General features: G+C 43.8%; 1 protein-coding gene across 4 annotated transcripts in view; it reads left to right on the top strand.

The window, feature by feature from the left end:
- Positions 1–24,889, top strand: part of SYT6 (synaptotagmin 6) — a 140,902-nt gene that overhangs the window by 42,194 nt on the left and 73,819 nt on the right. For 3 of the 4 annotated variants that reach the window (XM_082226965.1, XM_082226964.1, XM_082226966.1), the window contains exon 2: positions 22,875–23,211. In XM_082226965.1, the coding sequence (XP_082083091.1) occupies positions 22,875–23,211 (337 nt within the window). The remainder of the gene's footprint in view (positions 1–22,874; positions 23,212–24,889) is intronic. The other variant, XM_082226967.1, reaches the window with a different exon arrangement.

Here is a 24,889-nt window from a genome sequence, read left to right as displayed (position 1 = left end):
ATGTGGTAATCAGTATGTTTAGGTGTGCAAGTTGTTTTATTGCTGGTTCTTTGCAAGTGGAAGTTGCATAAAACGCAGCAGGATATACCTCTAAGCTGGATGCATTCTCCATCTTTGATTCCCATGTGATGGTTTGCATGTGATGGTTTTCTGGCATATTCCCTAAATCTGCCGTCACTAGATCATGCCATCCAAATGTTGTTGGACTACAACTCCCATCAGCCCTAGCCAGCTGGCCTTGGATTATAGGATTTGTAGTCCAACAACATCAGGCCACCAGGATGGCGAAGGCTGCCCTTGATATACCTTAAGATTGTGCATAGATGAGAGCAACATTTCTGTCCCACTCTTCCTTGAGAAAGCTTGAAGCTGCTTACACAAGCTCCTCATGCTCTGCCATCTGAGAGGTTGCAGCTTCTCAACTTGGTGGTGTGTCCAACTTTCCTGGGAAGACACAGAGAGCTTATGTTAGCTATCCTTGCCTTCAAACTCTGAGTTTTACCAGGACTGACAAGGTGCTTTTATTGCCACAGTTTATTGCTCAATGTAAACAAATGGGAGTCTCCATTCATTCTGTGTTTACATCCCTAACTGTACAAATATGCCAGTTTTGCTTCTTGGCTTGTATTTAGTATAAAGTAATGAATTGCTGTACTGCTTGCAAGTGACTGGGGACAAGTGCCATATGGCAAAGCCAAGTTACAATGTTCAGCTTAATTTCCTACAAAGGGCCAGCGTTGGCCAGTTCACTGCCAGAACAGGAATGGAAGCAATGTATATCCTGTAATTCTGTTAGGCAATGGCAAAGACCTTTCCCAGCCCTGTTATTTGAGACAATCCTTTGGAGTAGGGAACCTGTGACACTTCAGTTGCTGTTGCTCTCCAACTCCCATCAAGCCCAGCCAGCATGGCCAATGGTCAGAGACAATAGGAAAAGAACACGGAGCTTTCCTAATAAACACAGAACTGTCACTGAGACATTAGTCTTCCCTGCCTCTCTGATGCCATCAGCAAAGAAAAGGTGAACCACTGGTATTTCTTGCTCATAATTGTTGTGTGTGCTTTAAAGCGTTGTGTGTTGTTGTTTTTACTGATTTTATGTATTTTTTAATCTATTTGCTTTTGTTGAAAATCACCCAGTGACATAGGGGAGTAGCTAATAAATAATGTTTATCATTTTAGGACTGTCCCATCACAGAAAGGCAAAGGGATATATGGTGTGATATATGGAGAGAGGAGTCTCCCCTTCTTCCCCAATCTATTTAAGGCCCAGAGACGCCATCTTCTGAAGAACATTGAGGAGGCCCAACACAACGTCCTGACATTGTTCACACAATGTTGCATAATGTCCTAGCTGTGCTCCACACCTGGTTCCATGTTTGGCCTCAACAATTGAGGGAGTGGCCTCCTAAAAAAAGTGTCTCTATCCGGCCTTCAGGATTCTCTTTAGATTCTGCCCCTCACCAGACGACGCCATCTCCTCAGACCACCCCCTTCACCCACCCCCCTCTGCATACCCCTCAAGTGCCTTTGCCTGTGTAGAATGTGTCTTTCAACTGTGTGGTCATGCCTCTTTCTTTCTTGCTTGGATGGAGGAAAGAGAGACGTGGGGCGGGGTGTAGAAACCTCTCAGTTTTTCATGGGTGGAACACAATCTGCTGTGCAAAGGGAAGAGTTGTATCTATACCTCTGCCTAATTTTGACACAAATTGTACCTGCTGCTGGCAGGAGGTCCCTGGAAGGTTGTACATGAAGCAATGCAGACCTCAGGCTGAGAAAGTCCCTTCCCCCAGTACAAGGGATTGTTCACTTTTATGGAGTGTGTAGCATGTATATACATACGCATACCCTATTGCTGGTACAATGGTATACTATTGCTGGTACAATGATGTGGTGCTCGCACTAAAGCTTTTGATCACGGGTCTTTTTCCTCTTCTGTTTTTAATGAGGAGTGTTTACTTTCACTATTTGCTTTTTTGTGGGGTGCCAGTTCAATTGGGTTACAAGATGTATGCCTGGAGATTGGAAGAATGGAGTTAATTAAGTAGAATAATTGCAAATAATAAATTGTGCACCTGGACAAATAGCCAGTAGAATGAATCAATTAACATTCAGCCTTAGCTGGGAGCAATGAATAATGGATACCCTTTTGTACACCAAAGGAAAGTTCTGAAACTTCTCGTGAAGTTTATTTCAGTGCTGCCATATGTGGAGGACTTCAAGAGAGATTCCATGAATCATGCATCATATGAAAGCATCCCTTGTAATGACAGAGCTGGGGGCTAATTTGCATTTATGGGTGAACTTTCCCATGCTTCTGGGCAGTGGGACAAGGCTGGGGAGAGCCTGCTGCTGACTCCCATGGAGTTCTTTGTAGCAAGCAGCCAGCCTTCCCTGCTCAGACTGCAATAATGAGATGTTTTTGATTCCCTAATCTTATATAATTACTCTCAAAAATATCCTCCAATTCATCCCTGCCTTTGAAGTAGAAGCTTTGTATTCTGGGAAACACTGCCATCGATGGATTCCTGCTTTACCGGGCAAATTAAACTTTTAAGAGGTGGCTTTTTAATTAAGCCCTTGGCCTGGCAATTTCGGGTTCATTACTGCACCCAGTGAGGCTGATAGTAATGCCTCTGGAAATAGGGGAAATCTCTCCCTAACTACATCAAGACATCATAAATGGCACATACACATACAACAAAAAATGTCTGGAATGGAACTGATATGTTGCATTCTGATTTTGTGCTATGTATCTTGAGTAAGCAACCATGTAGTAAAATGATGATGTTGCTGCTGCTGCTATGTACTAATACCAGGTCCCATAGAACCCTGTCATAAATGTATCCAGAAGTAGAAAGAGTGGTGTTCAAATAAGCCCTACATATCAGATGTTCCTTACCTATTCTACAACTGAAAATTTGTTGTTGTTATCTACAATTTGTCTACTAAGAGCTGAGTAGCAATACAAGCAGTTCTTGAAGTTATTTTCTATTAGTCACTGTGGCCAGGTTCAGTACAATCAGTACTAAACCATAGTATAGATTACAGTGGTACCTCGGTTTTCGAACATAATCCATTACGGAAGTCCGTTTGAGTTCCAAAACATTCAAAAACCAAAAACCGAAAGCAGAAGCCTCAAAACGCAAGCCTCAAAATGGAAGCCGTGTTTCCTGTTTGACTTTCGAGGTGCGTTTGAAAACCGAGGCACTTACTTCCGTGTTTTGGGTGTTTGAGTTCTGAAACATTCAACTACAGAGGCATTCGAAAACCAAGGTACTACTGTATTGTGAATGGATCACAGCATGTAAGCTGCTATACTTAGGCAGGAATAACCAGCTGCACAAATACTGACTTACCAATAGCACATGTAAAAAGGATCTAGCTTGACATGAGTTTATAGTATGATTCTAAAGCAAAGAAAGAAAGAAAGAAAGAAAGAAAGAAAGAAAGAAAGAAACCCTAATGCTATTCTAGGCTTCATCATCAGAAGTATAGTGTCTCAGGAAGTAATAGTACCACTCTCTTTCTGCCTTGGTCAGACCCCATCTGGAGTAATGTGTTCAGTTCTGGGTGCCACAATTTATTGACATGCTGGAATGTGTGCAGAGGAGGGCAATCAAGATGACCAAGGGTCTGGAAACCATGCCTGATGAGGAATGGTTGAGGGAACTGGGCTTGTTTAGTCTGGAAAAGAGGAAAATGAGAGGAGATATTATAGCCATCTTCAAATATCTCAAGGGCTGTACCATGGAAGATAGAGCAAGCTTGTTTTCCCCTGCTCCAGAGGGTAGGACCTGAATCAATGACTTCAAGTTACAAGACAAGAGATTCCTACTAAACATGAGGAAGAACTTTCTGCTGGTAAGAGCAGTTTGACATTAGAATGGATTCCCTTGAAGGTGATGGAGTCTCCTTTGTTGGAGGTTTTTAAGCAGAGATTGGATGGTCATCTGTCATGGATGCTTTAGCTGAGATTCCTGCATTGCAGGGGCTTGGACTAGATGGCTCTACAATTCTATGAGTCTATGATTCTATGATATGATTTCACTTTTCTTCCTTGACATGGAAGAGGAGAAGAATGAAAGCCATATATCAATTTGCATTTTAGGCCAGGTTATTTTGTAAACAGCTATCATGGGAAACCTCAGAAGTCTCTGAACCATAGGGCTGAAGAGAAGGGGAAATTGGACTCTTTGCAGTTGCATCTCAAAGCAAGTTTCTATTGGTATCAATGGGAGTTTCCCATGAAATGCAAATAGCAGCTTCAGGGAGGTATTTATTATGGTGTGTGGGGGGGGGAGAGAGTTAAACTACCACCCACTTTTACTAGGCTGCTATTTGCATAATTTTTAAAAATGTGCATGTTTACTACATGCATGGAATTTACGTCATATCTAGTTTGACCCATAGGGACGCAGGTGGCGCTGTGGGTAAAAGCCTCAGCGCCTAGGGCTTGCCGATCGAAAGGTCGGCGGTTCGAATCCCTGCGGCGGGGTGCGCTCCCGTCGTTTGGTCCCAGCGCCTGCCAACCTAGCAGTTCGAAAGCACCCCTGGGTGCAAGTAGATAAATAGGGACCGCTTACGAGCGGGAAGGTAAACGGCGTTTCCGTGTGCAGCTCTGGTTCGCCAGAGCAGCGATGTCACGCTGGCCACGTGACCCGGAAGTGTCTTCGGACAGCGCTGGCCCCCGGCCTCTTGAGTGAGATGGGCGCACAACCCTAGAGTCTGGCAAGACTGGCCCGTACGGGCAGGGGTACCTTTACCTTTACCTTTAGTTTGACCCATAAGAATGAAATATATGCACGTTGGGCAAATTTATGCTGCACAGTAGCTACAAAAAGCTGAGCTGCTATTCTGTATTCGTCTATTGGTGCACACAAAATGACATAATGTCTCACTGAGGAAGCGACAGCCCTTTCGCAATTTGCTTCCTGACCTATTTCCTTTTTAAAAATTGCCAGGAACTGTGAGTGAAATATATATGCCTTTTCGCTGTCTGCAACCTCTGTCCACATCTGACATTATTATTTTTCTAATGTGGTTCAGGCTCTTTACTAAATGAAACAAAGAACTCTGGAGTTTGGTATACCGTGCAAAACGGCCACATTAAAACAACAACATTAGGGTTGCCATACGTCCAGAATTTCCTGGGCATACCCAGGATTTGAAACAGTGTCTGGGCAAAAATTGCTGAAATGTCTGGGAAAATCCGGGTGCATGGCAGCCCATGTTGGAAATGTAGATTTTGGTGAATTTCATTTTAAATTAATATATATTAATATATGGTATATTTTTTTGAGATTTCATAAAAAAAACCACCTCAACAACTTTTGTGTCTGGGGTTTCACTTTCTGAAATACTGCAACCCTAGCATATATGTCCGTATAGTAAAAGTTATGGTTTTCCCAGTTGTGATGTATGGAAGTGAAAGCTGGACCATAAAGAAGGCTAAAATAAAAAAAATCCTTCCAGTAGCACCTTAAAGACCAACTAAGTTAGTTCTTGGTATGAGCTTTCGTGTGCATGCACACTTCTTCAGATACACTGAAACAGAAGTTTCCAGATCCTTCTATATAGTGAGAAGGTGGGGAGGGGTATTACTCAGAAGGGTGGTGGGAATGGCTATAAGGAACACCATTTCAGATAAAACCACAGCGGACCTTGCCACCAAACTCTGCCAATTTGTCCTTACCCACAACAACTTCAAATTCAGTGATGACCTGTTCCTTCAGATCAGCGGCACAGCAATGGGCACCCGCATGGCCCCACAGTATGCCAACATCTTCATGGCAGATTTAGAACAACGTTCTAAATAAGGTGCTACTGGAAGGAATTTTCTTATTTTAACTATGGCAGACCAACACGGCTACCTATCTGTAACTGGAACCATAAAGAAGGCTGATCACCGAAGAATTGATGCTTTCGAATTATGGTGCTGGAGGAGACTCTTGAGAGTCCCATGGACTGCAAGAAGATCAAACCTATCCATTCTGAAGGAAATCAGCCTTGAGTACTCACGGGAAAGGACAGATCGTGAAGCTGAGGCTCCAATACTTTGGCCACCTCATGAGAAGAGAAAACTCCCTGGAAAAGACCCTGATCTTGGGAAAGATCAGGAGAAGGGGATGACAGAGGACGAGATGGTTGGATAGTGTTCTTGAAGCTACCAGCATGAGTTTGTCCAAACTGCGGAAGGCAGTGGAAGACAGAAGTGCCTGGTGTGCTCTGGTCCATGGGGTCACGAAGAGTCGGACACGACTAAACGACTAAACAACAACAACAAAGCATATATGAAACTGCATTTCTGAGCTGAGGGACAACGACGAATGAGGCGGAGGCGGAGCTGGCACTACACACTCCTACAAGCTCCTACACACACACCCCGGAGGCACCTGGTTGGCCACCTCCGGTGGGCGTGGGCGCCAGCCAGGTAGGAGGGCAGGGGGCTAATGCCCCCTACCAGGGGCAGAGCTCGGTCTCCCGCCCACAACCACTCCCCTCTCTTCCAGGGAGGAGAGTCTTTGTCTCCTATGGCCAGAACAGGAAGCATAGACATTTACTGTGCCTCTGAGCTGTGATCTCTTCCAAGAAGTGACTTTTATATTTTAGGCTTGTCTGAGAAAGCCACTGAAAAAACTAGACAATGTTATTAGAATCAGAGGCAACATTGAAGTTTTAGACATCACAGAATGAGCAGCAAGAAGGCTTTTTGTCTGTAAAAAAGAGAGAGACAACAAGAAGAAAAGAATGTCAGTCACCTCCCGTTAAAGGTACTATAAAAGATCTTGTAATTTACCACCTCCCTGAAGAAGAATCTAATCATTAGGGGCCATTTCTCAACTGTTTTGTGTTTTTTAACACAAATTGCTGGATCAAATACTTTGGCACAGTGCTAAAATCAACCTGTCAAGTTTGCAGTTGATCAGCAGGTTTTGGGATGTTTCAGATTTGCTAACAGATACAGGGATTTTCAAAGCAAATGTCTGTCATGTTCCTTTGGCATTGATTGATTGATTGCAATAAAAAGGGCAAAATCTATTGGTCTCCCCCTTGATCTAAAGTGGTTTTGATCTAGTTCTCCACATGAATGTGGATGTTAAATGAAGTTGCCAAGTACATCTGGTGTGGCCACTTATGCACACACACCCCTCCCAAAGAAGGTACCAATTTGCATAAAATCTGCATATGCTGATACATATGTATAGACACAAATTTAGAAATAATTACTTAAGACTGAAATACAATACATATCATCTATCTGCAGAGTGACTGCCAGGAAATATCATTGGGGTCTTCTGCTTGGCCCCATGACACTTCTGCTGTGTGGTCCTGCTGGGTTCCATCTTGTTCCTATGACATCTATATTAAAACGTTGGGAGGTGCCATGCACAGATTTGGAGCATGGTGTCATCAATATGCTGGTACACTCAGTTGTACCAGTCTATCTGAATCCGAAGAGGCTGCATTGGTGCTGGACTGGTGCCTGGATCCAATGATGGGCTGCATGAGAGAAAATGAAGGGAAAATAAATCCCAATAAGGTGGAAGTACCATTGAGCTGTGGTTCTTTGGTCCAGTAATTAGGGAGACAGCCTGTTCTGGAAAGAATGGCTCTCCCTCTGAAGGAACAGGCATATAGCTTCGGGGTAGCTCTCCATTTAAAGCCGACACTGGAAACTCGGCTGTCTGCAGTGGCGAGGAGTGCCTCAATCAGCTGCCCAAATGCTAACCATTCGTGTGCAACTTCAACGACCCTGATCTCACTTCTTATGGTTCTTTACCTTTAATATGGACTTGTCCTTGACAGTATTTCATACAGAGTACTTTCCTCTGCAAAGTAAGCTCCATGGCCACCCTAATGGTAGGAACAAAGGAAGCTGCCTTACGGGTCAGAACATTGGTTCATCCAACTCAATATTATCTACACCAGTGTTTTTCAACCACTGTTCCGCGGCACACTAGTGTGCCGCGAGATGTTGCCTGGTGTGCCATGGGAAAAATTGAAAAATTCGAAAGATTTTTTTTTAAAAAGTCAAATTTTCACCCACTAGGCGGGCACCGGCCTGTGTCCACCCTATTTTCCATCCGTCCTGGGTGGGGATCAGATCGGATGGGAACGGATGAGAGCGGACAGATGGTCCACTCTCATCCGATTCCCCATAGAGAGCAGCAGGGCTCTGACATCTCCCTCTCCGCACACAGTGGTGGTGTGCCTCGTGATTTTTTTCATGAAACAAGTGTGCCTTTGCCCAAAAATGTTGAAAAACACTGGTCTACACCGACTTAGCAGCAACTCTCTGGGCTTTCAGACTGAGATCATTCCCAACCCTTCCTGGAGATGCTGGGGATTAAACCAAGGACCTTCTGTATTCAAAAACACTGGGCTATGGCCCTTCCCCAGGTTTTGCCTTGTTGTTGTTTCAGTTGTTCATTAGGCCACTTGCAAGACAAGTAAGCATCTTAAAAAGTAGAGACATCACCTTGCCAACAAAGGTCCGTATAGTTAAAGCTATGGTTTTCCCAGTAGTGATGTATGGAAGTGAGAGCTGGACCATAAAGAAGGCTGATCGCCGAAGAATTGATGCTTGTGAACTATGGTGCTGGAGGAGACTCTTGAGAGTCCCATGGACTGCAAGAAGATCAAACATATCCATTCTTAAGGAAATCAGCCCTGAGTGCTCACTGGAAGGACAGATTGTGAAGCTGAGGTTCCAATACTTTGGCCACCTCATGAGAAAAGAAGACTCCCTGGAAAAGACCCTGATGTTGGGAAAGATGGAGGGCACAAGAAGAAGGGGACGACAGAGGACGAGATGGTTGGATAGTGTTCTTGAAGCTACCAGCATGAGTTTGACCAAACTGCGGGAGGCACTGGAAGACAGGGGTGCCTGGCATGCTCTGGTCCATGGGGTCATGAAGAGTCAGACACAACTAAATGACTAAACAACAAACCAAGGACCTTCTGTATGCAAAACAGATGCTCTGCCACTGGGCTATGGATCTTCCCCAGCTATTGCCTTGTTGTTTCAGTTGTTCATTAGGCCACTTGCAAGGCTAGTAATGATTTCCTTGGTCTAAAAGATCCCCCCTTCCATTCTCTCTCTCTCCTTTCTGCAGAACAAGTCAGAAGGACAGGGTGTAGACTTTTGCTTTCTGCCTATTTTCTTGAAGGGCTCACTGTGTCCTTGCTTTAAATCCAATATATGACTGGAGTGACCTCCAGTTACTACAATATTGTAAGAACTGCCCAATTTATCTCTGGAGGGAAAGAACCTTTTGATATATTAAAACAGAACTGTCCACAGTGGGGTCAGAGTTATCCATGAATCTTCTTAATGGCTGAGAACACTGCTACTGAGTAATAAAAGTCAATGTTGCCATAATTAGCATGGTATTGTCTAGTGGCAAATAGCCCATCAAAAATACAGCTTTGTCCATGGCATTTATTTGTTCTGTGTTTGGGGTCTGCTAATTATCTCTATTGGTAACTCAGATTCGGGTAGCTGCCTCAAATTGCCAAGGGAGGGAGAAACTGAATTTTAATTACACCATATTCTCCTCATGCATTTCCATCCAAGATGAAACAAAATGGAGCCTTTCATTAATGAGCTGCTCTCACAAACCTTGGAACACTCCATGATAAGAGAGGACATCTTGACAGACCGAACAAAGGCGGTTCTTTTCCCTGAGCACAGTATCAAATTGCTTCTTGTTTTAGAGCACTACGCCTCCAAACTGTTCTTTGTCCCCCTCCTTTTTCTTTGTGTGTGTGTGTGTGTCTTTTGCTTCAGTAGTTTCACTGCAGAGCTTTCAGAGAAAAATCTATTGCAATTTAAATGTGAAGGGAACAGACTTTTGTAGTAACTATTAGACCCAAACACAGTCTTAGGAGCTTCATTTTGTAGACTGTCATTCAGGGCAAAACCATACATTGGTTGCACCCAATGTTCCATGAGAAGAATGCCACTTGCCCAACAGGACTTTTCCTCTCCCCCCCACCCAGATCTGCTCTAGAGGGTCCTCCAATCCCCCAGAGCAGATTTTGAGGGTGTGCAGGTGGCTGCAGGAAAAGAAAGCTTTGTTCTGTAAGCAGAAGTCTCTTTTGCTACAGCAGCCTTTCTCAACCTTGAGTCTTCATATGTTGTTAGACTACAACTCCCATCATTACTAGCTATCAGGATCAGTGGTCAAGGATGATAGGAGTTGTGGTCCAACCAGGGCTTTTTTCTGCCAGAACTTACTGGAACTCAGTTGACCTCTCAGGTGGGCACCATTGTCATTATGAGAGCAAGGGAGGCCTTCATGGTGAGTCCCGGCACCTCTTTTTCTAGAAAAATAGCACTGGGTCCAACAATATCTCAGGATCCAATACTGATAAAAGCTATGTTGGAGGGACAGGAACACTAGATACCCACCTTAACAATTTTAGATGGCCACAATGGATTCTTCACTTGTAACATGATCCCAGCTTCTCAGACCTGTTAAAAATGTGAAAACACACTAGTAATGTCAAGAGGGTCCTTCAAGGTTCCTTCAATTACCAGGTTTTCCCTGCTTAGAACTGAACCACACTGAAAACTTATGAACTGCTTTAGAACCAGTTTGAGGCTGTTCTGTTTGTGCAAATGAGGCTCTGCCCCAGCAACCTCAGTTTGCCCTTAGAGAGCCTCCACCTGCCTGACTTCATTCATACAAGTGGTCCAGAGGATTCCTCCTCATTGTTTTGATAACAATATAACTCAACTTCCTGCTGCACGAGAGTGCAGAAGACTCATTTAGCAGAAGCCTCAGGATGTTACCTGACTCTGCCAAGGGCTTGGATTCTCTCTCCTCCTTTCTGTGTGAATAAAGGCATGGGGGGTGGCAGTGCAGAGAAGTAACAGAAACCCCCCCTCCCTCATTTTGTATGCTGTTGTTATTTCTTGCCTGTTTCTAGGTTTCTGTGGTTCTCATGTAACTTTTATAAACTCTGGTTGCACAATCGACAGGAGAGGATTAAAACTTGAAGCTTTCACACTTTAATTACCGCACAGCGAACTTCTGCTGCATAAGCTAAATGGCCCATCTCTAAAGCGGGAGAATAAATCTAATTCTAAACAGGGGCTGCCAGTCATCTTGGGAGTTGCTTCACATGAACTGACTGTGCACTGTTGTTGTTGTTGTTGGCATAATATTTATAATGAGGTTTGCATCCTCCTCCCCTCCCCAGAGCTCAGGACAGCATACCTGAGTTCATCTCATTATTTTCCTTACCATGTCCTGTGAGGGATGCTAAGTTGCCTACTTGCTCAAAGGTATTTGGTGAAGACCAAACCAACTGTGCTGGGTGTGTGTGAGAGAGAGACCCAAGACATTTTACTGCCTGAGGTGAAGAACAGCTCGAGTTAACTCACCTCCAAAAGGATATTGTAGAGTTGAAACAGGTTGTGAAACACATAACTGAAATGATCAAGGGGTTGCAACATTTGGAGGTTATTTAGCCATCCAACTTCTCCAATCTCTTAAGGTCATATTGAATTCTGATTCTTTCTGCTGCAGCATTAGTTACCCCTCCCAGCTTGGTGTCATCTGCAAATGCTCTTAACACTTGCGTTACAAGACAAGCGTCATTTCACATTAAGTTATTTGCAAACCCCATTATGTGGCTGCTGTTCCCCATCTAGAGCTAAAACCTTCTATCATTGTTGGGTCTGTTTTGGGTGGGGAAAAGAGTGTGACAATCAAACCTTCTTCCCAGGAAACTCTGGAAATTGCAGCTCTGTGAGGGAAACGGGGTATTCCAACAACTCTCAGCACCTTTCACAAACTACAGTTCCCTGGATTTTGTGGGGAAGCCTTTAAAGTGGTGTTATACTGCTTTAAATATATCGTACAGATGGGGCCAGGAAGTCCTCATAGTCCCGGAGAGTTTACATGTGTCTTATTCTAAATGCATGCGACAGTCATTCTAAATAAAACACTAATTAATTAATATCTCCTCAGTTTTCTCCCACACTTGCATAGTCATGCAGATGGCTCTAAATCAGAGTCTAGTTCGTTCTGTGTCCATTTTAGGATAATTGCATGAAGCAGGGGGGGGGGTGTGGACAAACTGTAAGGTACTTTCAGTATGCTTAGTCAAGAAGGAATAACCACACTGTCAGAAGATACTTTCCACGGAAGGAAAACCTAAAACAAATCTGTTGTATATAGTGGAGAAGCAAAATAAATGCAAATGTGGAGTCCTGGGAGCAGGTAAGGAATGGGGAATGTTCCAGATATCAGGATTGTGTAACTTATTTGTGTCCCCCCCCAAGCCTTTTCTTAACAATTCAGCTATAAGGGACAGCAAATTGTGTTTGTTGTGTTTGTGTACATATGTGTTTGTGTTTGTGTATATATACATAGAGGATTTCTTGAGTATCCTTGGGTTCCTGGTGTATTGTATTGTGTTGTGTTTTGCCTACATAGGAACAAATAGAATTTGCATTTACAGCTTCTATCTTTTCACTGTTTATCTTTTTTTAATTGAGAGTTGGTAAAATAATTTTCTCTATTTATAAAATAGATGCATTGTTTTCCCTCCTCCCAGCTGCCTGAAAAAAGACATAGTGCTAACCAAATGAGATAACGTTCTGATGATGAATTGCTGAGACAGCCCTGGAGTTTGCACATTCCTGCTTCCTTGGTTATTAAATGCCAATGAGGCAGATAAGACATTTGCTTTTAATTAATAATTTACTGTCATTGCAAAGAGGGGGGGGGATATGAAGGAAGCTGTGAATTTTCGTGTAGAAATACTCCCACCTGTCTCCTCCCCAGGAAGTGATGACATAAGGGAGCTTGCTGAGAATCAGGAAGTGATAGATTCAGATCACATTGCTTGAATGGTTTCTGCATCTCCATAATTAGCATATGCTCTGCCAGGAGGAGTCTTGCCTCATTAGTGCCAATTTTTAATTGCATTATCCTGCAGTTCAGTTTCTGAAAGCGCTTGTGAGTTGCATTAGACTACAACTCTACACTCCCAGCAAGGTCAATGAAACCAGCTTAGCCTGGGGTGTTTGCAAATTGCCACTCTGTAAGCTGATCTACCAAGCACTGTTTCCTAGCCACGCGCAGGTCCCACTTAATGGAAGTTCTGTAACATCAATGCACTGTCATGATCCTGGTCATGTCCTTCTTGTGTGCTGAGCACACAGCCCTGAAACAGCATGTGACTTGAACAAATGTGGGCTGAGCTGCAAAGCAATGATCCAGTTGTATCAATCGTGCTGAATAGCCAGCTCAGGTGGCAAGTGCTGACAGGGATTAGAGTCAAAACGAAGCCACTGAGGAAGAAGAGGGGAGTATCTGGAAGGTTGGGAGAACCCCAGGGTTTGCAGATGTATGAAAATCCACCCCCCACCCCAGCCCAATGAGGACTGAATGAGAAGTGGGGCAGCTGGAAAAGAAAAATGGGAACTCTGTATTGTTAAGAGCTCGTCCTACACTCGAGTAGGACCCTGGCATGTTCTCTCCCTCCTGGTTGAAAACTTTCTTCTGCCCGAACATCACAGCGGCCGATGCCAACAGACACTGGCACACTTAGGGATCCGCAGAGTCTGTGCAGTTCATGTGACAGACCTCAGCAACTCAGCATTTTGGCTAATCTACTTTATTTACATATAAACACACACGGAGCACTGCAACATGGCTCCCTCTCTCTCTAGCATCAGACAGCAAAGAAAGAAAGAACAAAGGACAATAGTCCCACTTCACGGAACACAGTAACACAAACATCCTGTCTCTGTCATTTCCCAGGCTGTGGAGTCAAAACATATACCGTCATGTGAAAGACGACAATCCCATGACTGCAATTATGGAGCAGGAATTCTAACATGTATGTGTGTGTATAATTTGTAGGCTGATATTTTACCATGTTCAACTCTCGGAAACTTTTGCAGTAGTCTGGTAATGTGACAAACTGTACGGAGCAAGATATTTTGGTGCATGGTGATTGCTTCACCATGTATTCAGCCATTCATTCAATATCATTGTGCTTTCTGGATTTTAAGAATTAAACCATTGGCACATCTCTCTGTGCTCTTTGAGGGACAAAATCGTAGAACCAGCTAGTTTAATAATAGAGAGAGACGCTTGTGAGTGTGATCCAAAGCAGGCAGTGAACATCCTTGCTGTAGAACAGAGGTCTTCTTTGCCATGGCTTGCACAGGAATTGTGCAGTAAGTCAAACCAGTGAAAATGAACCGTAACCCTAACAGTTAGCATTTTGTCTGCTACTGCTCATGGTTTATATTGTTCCATAAATGTTTTTTTTTTAAGTTCTTCGCTTAGGGAGGGACCACAGCTCAGTGCTAGAGCATTTGCTGTGCATGTCGAAGGTTCCCTGCATCTTCCAAGTAGGACTGGTCAAGAACCCCGCCTGAAATCTTGGACTGCCGCTGCCAGTCAGTGTAGGGAATACTGAGGTAGATAGACCAATGATATGAGTAGGTATAAGACAAGATTCCCGTGTTTCACTAATTTGGCTGCAATAAATGTGGGGAAGGGGACATCTGAAATTCAGTTTTAGCCTGATTTGTGTGTTCACACAATTAAGACTTGCTATTGGGGGTTCCACAGTAAGGGGGTGGAGGAACCTATGTATGTACAGCAAGCTCCCCTCTACAGACATTCACCCCGAATGTAGGGACAGGAGTGAATAATAGAAACAGAGAATTATAGAATTGGAAGGGACCTAAAGGGTCATCTGATCCAACCATAGCTGTCAACATTTCCATTTTTTTAAGGGAAATTCCCTTATTCCAAATAGGATTCCTCGCAAGAAAAGGGAAAATTGACAGTTATGCATCCAACCCTCTGCAATGCAGGAATCACAGCTCATGTCCAACAGTGGGGGCAGTGGGAAGAGTCCTGCTCTACTGCTCCATCTGATTCTTCACTCACTTAGAACTATTCTTAAAGTATGATCCTATATGTGTTTACTCAGATGCATTTTAGCCACTTTCAGGCATGCGGTTTGTGAATAAACAGGTGTCAGTGGCTGGGCAGGGACGAGAACTCTGAACTCCCAAGGTGGGACAAGGGGAAACTTGTGAAGCAGGGAAACTCCTGCACACCTATGATTTTTTTCAGGATTCTAAAATGTGCAGGGGGTCTCTATGATTGCAGAAATCATCCCGTCGCAGAAGATTTCCTTCCAGCTTTTGGAGGGTAATCAGAACAGAACAGGGTATAAAGTTCAGCATGCTTGCCTTCAGTGACCCCCTACCATGTGCCTACTCACATACAGATGTGCCTAAAGATGAGTAATAACTCTACAAGCTTAATATTAAAATGTATGTACTTAACGGCTTCTAGTTTTTATTTAGGTGTTTAATGATTATGTATGTATGTATGTATGTATGTATGTATGTATGTATATGGGACGCAGGTGGTGCTGTGGGTTAAACCACAGAGCCTAGGACTTGCCGATCAGAAGGTTGGCGGTTCGAATCCCTGCGATGGGGTGAGCTCCCATTGCTCGGTCCCTGCTTCTGCCAACCTAGCAGTTCGAAAGCACATCAAAGTGCAAGTAGATAAATAGGTACCGCTCCAGCGGGAAGGTAAATGGCGTTTCCGTGTTCTGCTCTGGTTCGCCAGAAGCAGCGTAGTCATGCTGGCCACGTGACCCGGAAGCTGTACGCCGGCTCCCTTGGCCAATAAAGCGAGATGAGCACCGCAACCCCAGAGTCGGTCACGACTGGACCTAATGGTCAGGGGTCCCTTTACCTATGTATGTATTGCATATTTTTTTTTTTACCCCTCTCATTCATCGAAAAGGCTCCCAGAGTGCCTTACAAGATCACTAGTAAGTCACTCTCTGATCTCAAGCTTACAATCAAGCTAAAATGGATGGGGGAGGAGGATTTATTAATAATGACGATAATACTTCCATTTCAATATGGAAGCCTTAGATAATTTGTTTGCTCTGTCTGCTATAAGGACTCCTACTTGGAGAAAGTGAAAGAGATAGCTTTCCTCAACATGTAGAGTATCGGGCAGGACGCTGGGTCTTCTACATCGGGTTGCCTCCTTCTTTATGAGGACATTTGAAAGCAGCCATAAGTTTGAAAAGACAAGTTAAGTGCCAGATAATTTAATATCATCTTGTTATAAATGAGCGTTCTTCTGAGGCAGGCACTTTTTCTGTTAGCTCCCAATCTTCTCATGTTTTATGAGGAGTGCCAGATGGAAATCAGGAGTTCATGCATAAGAGGGCCCCTAAATCCTGTCCAGACTGCTGCCAATGGGCAGCAGAGGCTGAGATCCATCTCATATCAGCACCGCGGTTCACTGAAGCCTCAATGGATCATTTCTGAAGGTTTTTCATTAAAGGTATAATGTGCAAGCTAGCACCTTTCGACATGCTATGTAATTCTATGGCATAAATAGAAAAGGCTTAGCAAAATGTTTCATGCAACGCAGCAACTTCTTTTGGAGTGATGTATTCTGAGCGAGTGCTCAGAACGTCTACTTTCCATTTTCTGCAATGAAAACAATCTGTACCTTGTTCCTTATTCTGAAACTGCAGATTATTTGGATACTCACTTATCTATGACCCCCCCCCTCACCACACTAGTTAGGGCCAAAATGCCTATTACATGCCAGGAACAAACTAAATGATACAATGAACATCTGTGAGCAAATAACCAGTTTCTTGTCTTTTGACAAACAGCAATTTTAGAGCTTGATGTGGACTAGGACTGCAGTGCTGGGGTGGGAGATTAATCCTTTAACGCCCCTCCCCCCCCAATTTCCTCGTACAGTAAATGTCCTCCCATTTGCTTTGTGTTCCATTAAAGAAAACTTACGTGCACAACTATGTACATTACACATATATTTCCTATAATGGAGCAAATAGCAATTTAAAGAGGAGAGGTGATTTTCACTGAGAAAACGGGGGGGGGGGCGGTTACCCAACTCCCAACACCATAGTTCTGATCCAAATCTTCTCCCAGGAAGCTCTACCTATCAAACTTTATAAAGGCTGGAGATCCAATGGACAACTAGAGTAATCTGCATTCCAAAGGGTGGTGCCTAATCTAGGAGAAAAAGAAGTCGAAACAAGGAAAGGAAGAGGCATTTAAGGAAATGTTACATAATGTCTGCAAGCAAGTTAACATGTTAATATAAGCACAAGTGGGTATCTCTTTGTGTCAAATCCTCATAGACCTAGAGAATCCCTATCTCACATATTTTGTAGGGGCCCTCAGATCAGTTGCACTTCAGGTTTAATTGACCAAAGAGACAAGAGGCACATTAAATCATTTGTTATGAATTGCTTGTAGTTTGATGCTATAGAACATTGGCCAAGACCATGAATTCGGCAACATCAAGAATGTATAGCTAGATAGAATGATTGCAGCTAGAATGGGTAATATGATCAAATTACTATTAATTATTCAAATAGCATCATCAATGTCTATGTCATTTTATGAGATTGCATTAAAACAGAAGATCCCCGCTGAAAACATGTGATGCAGCGCAAAAGCTAAACAAATGAAAGGGACTGGTAGTAAAGAGAGAGCATGAATGTGATCAAGTGCAATTACTGTGTGTACAAATTTAAAACTCACAGAATTGCAGCCTGCAGTCGTCTAAAATTATAGTGTGCTGCCAGGAGAGAATGGGGGCCATGAACATCAGTACGTCTAGGGGATGCATCAAGGTGACTCAGGATTCAGGGCCACATGCTGCAGGAAAAGGCAAACAAGCCTCTAGAGCAGGGGTTGTGAGGATTTTGCACACTCAGAGGCTGATGTGACCCCTCCATGGATGATCCAGCTCTGTAATAAAGTCAGCACCATCTAGCTTTAAAGCAGGGGCACTTGGATGGGGTGAAGCATTGATTGGTTGCTGAGAAAGTAACATGCTTGAGAGGCGCAGAAAGAGTGGTGCAATTTTCATGATGGGGTCCTTTGGGCAGACTGGCACATGGTTTGTTTGGGGGTTTGACGGCTATGAAACAGTGTCCATCTGTGCAAGTGCTAGCCTCTCTCCCTTACTACATGGTGGATGGGGACAATTGTGGAAGGTGCACCAGCATATGAGTCCAGGGGCTACCGTCGGTGTTCATGTGGAAGAAGGCTCATAGACCTACCTGCTTTTGCCCTAGTTCCTAATCTGAGAGCTGATCTGTAACATGAGCACCCCCTCTGCAGATACACTTCTACGGTATCGCGGCAGATTCCCATATGTTGCAAGGCAGATAATCTGTTCCACATTAGATTGCACATAAGGGAGTGCTAACCAGCACTGACCTGTGTTAGTAATCATCTCTTGCACAACAAATGCCATTAAGATGGCCATTTTTCGCTTTCAGTTAACTTGCCAATTTGATGCAGTGTTGTTTGGCTTGCTCCTGGCCTATTGAGTTTTGTGTAAATGATGAAAAGAGAACTCCTGTCAGGAATCCAGCCCATAGGGATGAACCTTGGGAAGACACAGTCAGTAAACCCTACATGTTCCCTTATAGGCTGAAATAGTTGCTCAGCCCCAGGTGCTGATGTCTGCATCAGCAGCAAATGCCTAGCATTGTTTACCCCTTCAGACTTCTGGGGTTGTTTTTTTGTGTCACTATTTACATGACTAATTGTAATAAGAATATAGATGCTTTCTGGGGACACACATTGAGGGGATGGGGAGAGGGATAACTCCTTGGTTGACACTAATATTAATGTGCATATGTATAATTTTTTCCTCTGGCATTAGATCTCAGAGCCATAGACTTCTGGCAGAGGAAGACATTTCCCCCTTCCCAGTAACTTTTTTGCAGAGCAAAATACAGGGAGTATCAGGCTGCTCTTTCAAGTCATCCAAGTTCTACTGAAGCTGTATTTGATAACTGAGAACATTGGGAACCCTTCCAGGGCTTAGCTCTCCATGCAGCAGAAAGTGGTGCCTGTGCTATGCCGAGAATGCAATTAGCTAAGTCTCTTGGGGAACCTCCACTGTTTATCTTATGCAGTCTTATTCATTATTAAGTGAGGCAACAAAAAGACATCCTCTCATTGAGGTGGCCCCAGGCTGTGGTGCAGATGAAGGGGCTTGTATTCAAATAGGGGCATTTATATGGGTCTAACGGAAGAAAGCAACAGCTGGTGCAAGTCTTCAGCCACAAAAGTACCCATCAACTTCCATCTTCTGATTTCTAGCTAGTCATGGAAATACTTAGAAAACAGCTGGCACCCTGGGTGTTTAACTGAACAATGGGAAGACATGTTCTTCTCCAGTATTTGAACGAAAAGGACTGGTGCAAAGTGTAATCTGACATTTCTCTATCTAGCTTCTGCTAATGGTAAATTGTTCATAAGACTGGATTATGCCAAGACTGTGCTCTGAGCCAGAACTGAAAAACAAGCCCTCTCCAAGCTGGCTTGTAACACATGGATTGTGTTACTGATCCTGCCAGATCTCAGCTCAAAACCAAGCAATCCAACCAGATCTATTGTCACTTCTTTACAGTAATGAAGAAATTTGGCTTTTATGTTCATTAAGATGACAATTTAAGTTCATGTCATGTCTTCTATTGCTTTCTTCAATACTCAGTGCTAATATTTTAATTATAGCTAGTTTCTAAATGAAACCTGTGATCAAATGGAGCAGCCATGGTAGGGAATACTTGCATTGAAAAGAAAAGCATATTTCAAGGGTTATTTTCATAACAGCTCTAATGAAGAACAGATGCGAGCTGCCTAGAGAGTCTGATACAGGCTCAGCTATCTAATAAGGATAGATTTGGAGTGGTTCCTTTTTAAATTGCTGTTCTGAGGAGGATGGAGCACTTTTCAGTGCACGAGGAAGCTGTTTAAAAGAATAAGACCCAGGCACCTTGCAAACAGATGTAAGATCATCCATATTTATAGTTTGAGACATAAGTAAATTAAGGAAAAATATCTTCCTCATACAGCAGATCATTATAGTCCTAAAAGTGCTTCTTTACTACCATTACCATATGGCTATGTGTGAACAGATAGCTCAGAGTCCTTCGGGAGAATCTGCCTAGAGTCATAAATTGATTAACCCTGGGTGTAGAGGGTTTGTAAGGGTCGCACTGTGCATTGGCTTCTAGTTAATGAATCAATTTCTAAAATGGGTATCTTACCCAATGGGTATCATTGGGTAATCAGCCCCCCCAGGGTGGTTTATAAATATCCCAAAACAAATAAAACATAGGTGTGGTAAGATTCATGCTGGTTGACTGAGTCTCCTGCAGAAGGAAGGTTGGTAATTAATTAAAAGCCACATTTACCAGGAACCAAGCATCAGGAGTAAGTCAGAAAATAGCTGTGGTATTGCATTCAGTTGACAAGAGAAGGTTGTGATTTTTCGACAGTTATGGTTAGAATACCTTCCGAAATAAAGAAAGAAGATGGAGAATTCTGAGCAAATGGCTCAGGACCTTTTCCCCTGGTGTGGTAGTTTTATCTATTTGCAGAGAGCTTTTGTTTAAAAAAGAGAACTCCATGGGGGAATATTCCTCCATGTCTTGTTTTAAAGAAGTGGTGTTCCCCACCTGCCATCTGAATTTACCTATGGATGGAGCGGGAATTCAGTTCCACCCACAATTCCATTTGTGCTTCATTCTGTGGCATGTGTGGCCCAGACCTCAGAACTGGCCCAAGATATTTTGGTTCATCCAGTGGAAATGCAAAATGGTGCCTCCTGAGAGGAAAAGTATCATAACTGAAATAACTGACATTTGCCTACCCTTAATGATACCAAAAAATTTCCGTTTGAAACAACTGCTTTGCATTGTCCAGTAATGGGATTGGCCCAGAGAACTGGCTTTTGCCAGCTAATATGGCTGTATTTCCCTGTATTATTGCCCCAATCCATTTCCTTGATGTTGCTGCATGCCAGGTAACTTCAGATTGCATAGGAATTTAGGAAGCATGTGCACAGAGGAACCTGACCTACACTTTGGATCTAACTTAGAATCATTTACACTGTCTTGAAAGCTGTGTACTGGGGCTTCAGACCGGAGCTTTTTCAGCCCTACCTAGAGACACCAGGGATTGAATCTGGGACCTGGGACCTGGGACCTGCAAACCATGTGCTCTCCTGGGAGGAAGACAGCCACTTCCAACAGTATATTTGCTTTTTTGCATAGAGGAATGGTTTTTTCCCAGATTGCACCAACATTTTCCAACACAGAAAAATCCACTTTACTTCGGTTTTATCATCATCATCACTACTTTTTAGAAGATAGAAAACACTATTTGATGTCAAAGTGCTAATCTTTCAATGACAATCTTCCCCTCATTATTTCTTTTCCAAGAGGTACTTCAGCAATTAATATTTTTTTTAAAAAAAATCCATATGGAGGCATCTTGTTTCCAAGATCTATTTGACATGTTGATTTTGTTGTTTCCCAGTTCAGAATTCTATGACTAAAATTTTCATCCTGCCCTTTCTTATAGGATCAAGGTGAATTACAAGAGACAGCTAAGAAATAGAGACCTAAACTCTACTTAACCCCTCTGTTTCAGTTATGTTAGCGTAAGCACAATGGCTGTGTGTTTTCCAAAGATTGCCTAACAGTGTTATACTCTTTGTACCTGACAGAGCTGTATTAATATTTGCTTTTGCAATATTACAAGCCTTCCCTGTTTCAGAGCAGTACAAAGGCATCTGCTTACGGGCTATGTCAAGTGACATGTTTTCTAGGATTAAGAAGTTTCAGGTGCTATTTTTAATCAGCTATGGCCAAGTGAATGCTATGATTCCTCAGAAGCTGAAGACTGTAATGGTGGCTACTGAAATCAGCTTTCTAGGAATCTCAGTATTTTTTTCTAATGTCAGGTGGCAGACAAGTGGGCATGGCCAGCTAAAAATGACTGCACTGATCTAATTGGTCTGGTCTAACTTGCCTCATGTGTCAGTTGTTTCCTTCCCCTGATATGGACCCAACTCAGGGGGGGGGCATAATCCTTGACATGACCCTGAAATTGTTCCAGCCCTCTGGAAGAAGGGTGGAATGCATTTACACCCAATGCCTGAGCCGAAGTTCCACCTGTATCTGTAATCAATAAAGCTATGGCCATTTTTTAATCCAGATGGTTGTTTGCCGGAATCCATCTTACCACCCCTTATTTAAACATGGCCTGGGGGGAGGGCAGCACTGTGACTGGGACCACAATAAGTAGAGTTGGGATCTGTTCCTTTCCCAGCCACCCAACCAAACAACTAACCACTTCTGCCAACAAACTCCCAATAAAGTCAGCAGTGGACATGAATCCTTTCCAGGGCACCAGCTCACACCATCAAACCCTGACTGGGAATGAATAGTCAATAGGTCTGTGAGGAAGCATCCATTCCCAATAGGGTGCCCCACTGGCACCAGACATTTTGAAAACCTAATCATTAGTGCTGTCTGTCCTGTAGTCAGATCTCTTAACATTTTAAGAATTGCCAGAAGTTGTTGATCAGAGGAGAAACGATGTTGGTGTGTGATTTGAGTGGCCATTTCAGTTGAGCCTCCCGAAATAATAACGCTTAGATCAAACAAGACCATCACAAGAACTGTAATGAAATAGTTTCAGGAAATCACAACATTCCAACAGAAACAGAAGGGTTTGGGGTGTGTGGAAAGGTAAGAATGTCTATTCTGGAGAAGTGTTTCACTGAGGTACCTTGTTACACTTTGTTTTCATGAGCAGAGCATATGAAAGGGAACAGACGCTATTTCAGAATGTACCTGTCCTTGTTCTTTCAGGTTTCTCACAGACTTTTCTTTTCTTTTCTCCCTTACCTCCCTCCTCTCCTGCTTTCCCACCCGTTCTTCCACAACTCTTCTCCGATCCTTTCTGCCCCTGTTTGTCACTGTTGCCTTTTCCCAACCTCTAGAGCTCTCCATCAGCCTCCTTGCCGTGATAGTTATTGTATGTGGACTGGCCCTGGTGGCAGTTTTTCTCTTTCTCTTTTGGAAGCTGTGCTGGGTGCCCTGGAGGAACAAGGCCATTTCAACTAACACCCCCGCCTCCCAGAACTCAGCGGAACACGACAAAGAGAACATGGCTGACAAGCTAAAGGACACAGGGACTCTGGGCTTCTTGGAGGCAGCTGTGAAAATCAGTCACACGTCACCGGATATTCCCGCAGAAGTCCAGATGTCCATGAAGGATCACCTTATGAGACGCACACGTATGCAGAGGCAGACAACAGAGCCTGCATCGTCCACCAGGTGAGTGCAGAGCATCCCTTGTATTGCCATCTGTTGGATCAGACAATATGGGTCATTTTACAGAGGTGCTGAAGATGGGAAAACTCTCCATGAGTAGAAGGGAGTGCTGATGAAGGTCACCGCCATGCCACGCCCAGTTTTGTCATGCTATTACTTGTCCATTCAAATCAGTTCCCAAAGCCTCAAAGCAGAGGCGTATCCCCTGCAATGAAGTGAAGAGCTTCCTCATTGCTCGCTGTATATGCTCAAAAGAAAGTTTATGTTTTTGATTTGTTTATTAAGTTCTCTCCCCCCTCCCCAATCCTTTTTTGTTTCCATCAAGGAGTGTATATTGATCAAGGTGTTCTAGAGTAATTAGATTTGTTTGAGTAATTGTTGTGTCATGGCTTAGAGGACACAATGGTGTGCAAACTGGAGACAAACTTTATTGTCTCTTAAACAAGAACAGAAGAGCAACAAAAATCTGGGGCACTACCCAGATACAACCCAGAGGCAGAATACCTCTGAATACCACTTGCAGAGGATTATGAACGACAGAGTGCTATTGCACTCATATTTTTCTTCCCATAGGTAACATCAATGCCCACCCCTGAATTTCTTCCTTTTTGTTGCCATTCGCAAAATTGGTGCACTTGAGGAGAAGCAGAAATATTTTGGGAGGTGGGGCAACATTGCTTCAGGCCCTGGGACTGGGGACTAGTGAGTAGGAAGATTTGAAGACGGATTCGAAATGCTGTCAGAATCCTCCTCGTGACCAGGAACCCTATTACATGGGGTTAAACTTGATTCCATGAAGATTTGTGGGGCAGAGCTTGCATGTGTACCCTGACTCCTCCTCAGTGGCGTAGCGTGGGGGGTGCAGGGGGGGCCGGCCGCACCGGGCGCAACATCTGGGGGTTAGGGTTAGGGGGTGCAAATCCACGGGTTAGGGGGCGCAAATCCACTGGTTAGGGGGCGCAAATCCACTGGTTAGGGGGCGCAAATTTCTTGTATTGCCCCGGGTGCTGACAACCCACGCTACGCCACTGCTCCTCCTCTCTTTAAGCCCACCCACATATGAAGATGGCTCTCATTTATGTTTGATGCAATTCTCTTCTTTCTAAATATGTTCTTGACACTTGTACACCATTGAGCAATTGCACTAAAGGGATATTACGCTAAACCTTTGGCTGGCATACACCTCCTGGAGCTGCAGGATACTCCCCCGACTACATGCTGGTCTCTGCCGAAGGTTGAGTTGAAAGTGAACCAGCTGACATATTTCCCCAGTCTCCCTGTGGGCCCTTGATCTTAGCCAAAAGATTCAAACCCTGTTACGGTGACTTGACCTCATTGTGTCAAGCTGTCAATATGCTTGTGGCCACTTTAATTTTGTTAGGACTCAGGGAGGCAGGGAGACATATCAGTGACATGGCGCACTGTCAGATAGAATTACAGCCTTTTCCTCTCTTTCTTGCTTATGTGGCTCAAAGCAGGAATAATTAGATAAACGGAATTGACATATCACTCACTGCACTGGCTTCGAGGGAGCTGCATCTCAGTGTTCAAGATCAGCCGCTGCCTCAGGGCCACTGTAGCCTCAGATGGAAGGCTGACCGTGCATGGGGATCCATGACAAAGGAAGGCAGGGTCTGCAAGGATCTGGAGGTGGAAGACAGCCTGGTAACCCATGGGCCAC

This window comes from Podarcis vaucheri (genome assembly GCF_965113315.1).
Source record: "Podarcis vaucheri genome assembly, chromosome: 6".
NCBI classification, from domain to species: domain Eukaryota; kingdom Metazoa; phylum Chordata; class Lepidosauria; order Squamata; family Lacertidae; genus Podarcis; species Podarcis vaucheri.
Note: the sequence above shows the minus strand (reverse complement) of the source record. Positions and strands in the feature narration are given on the sequence as shown.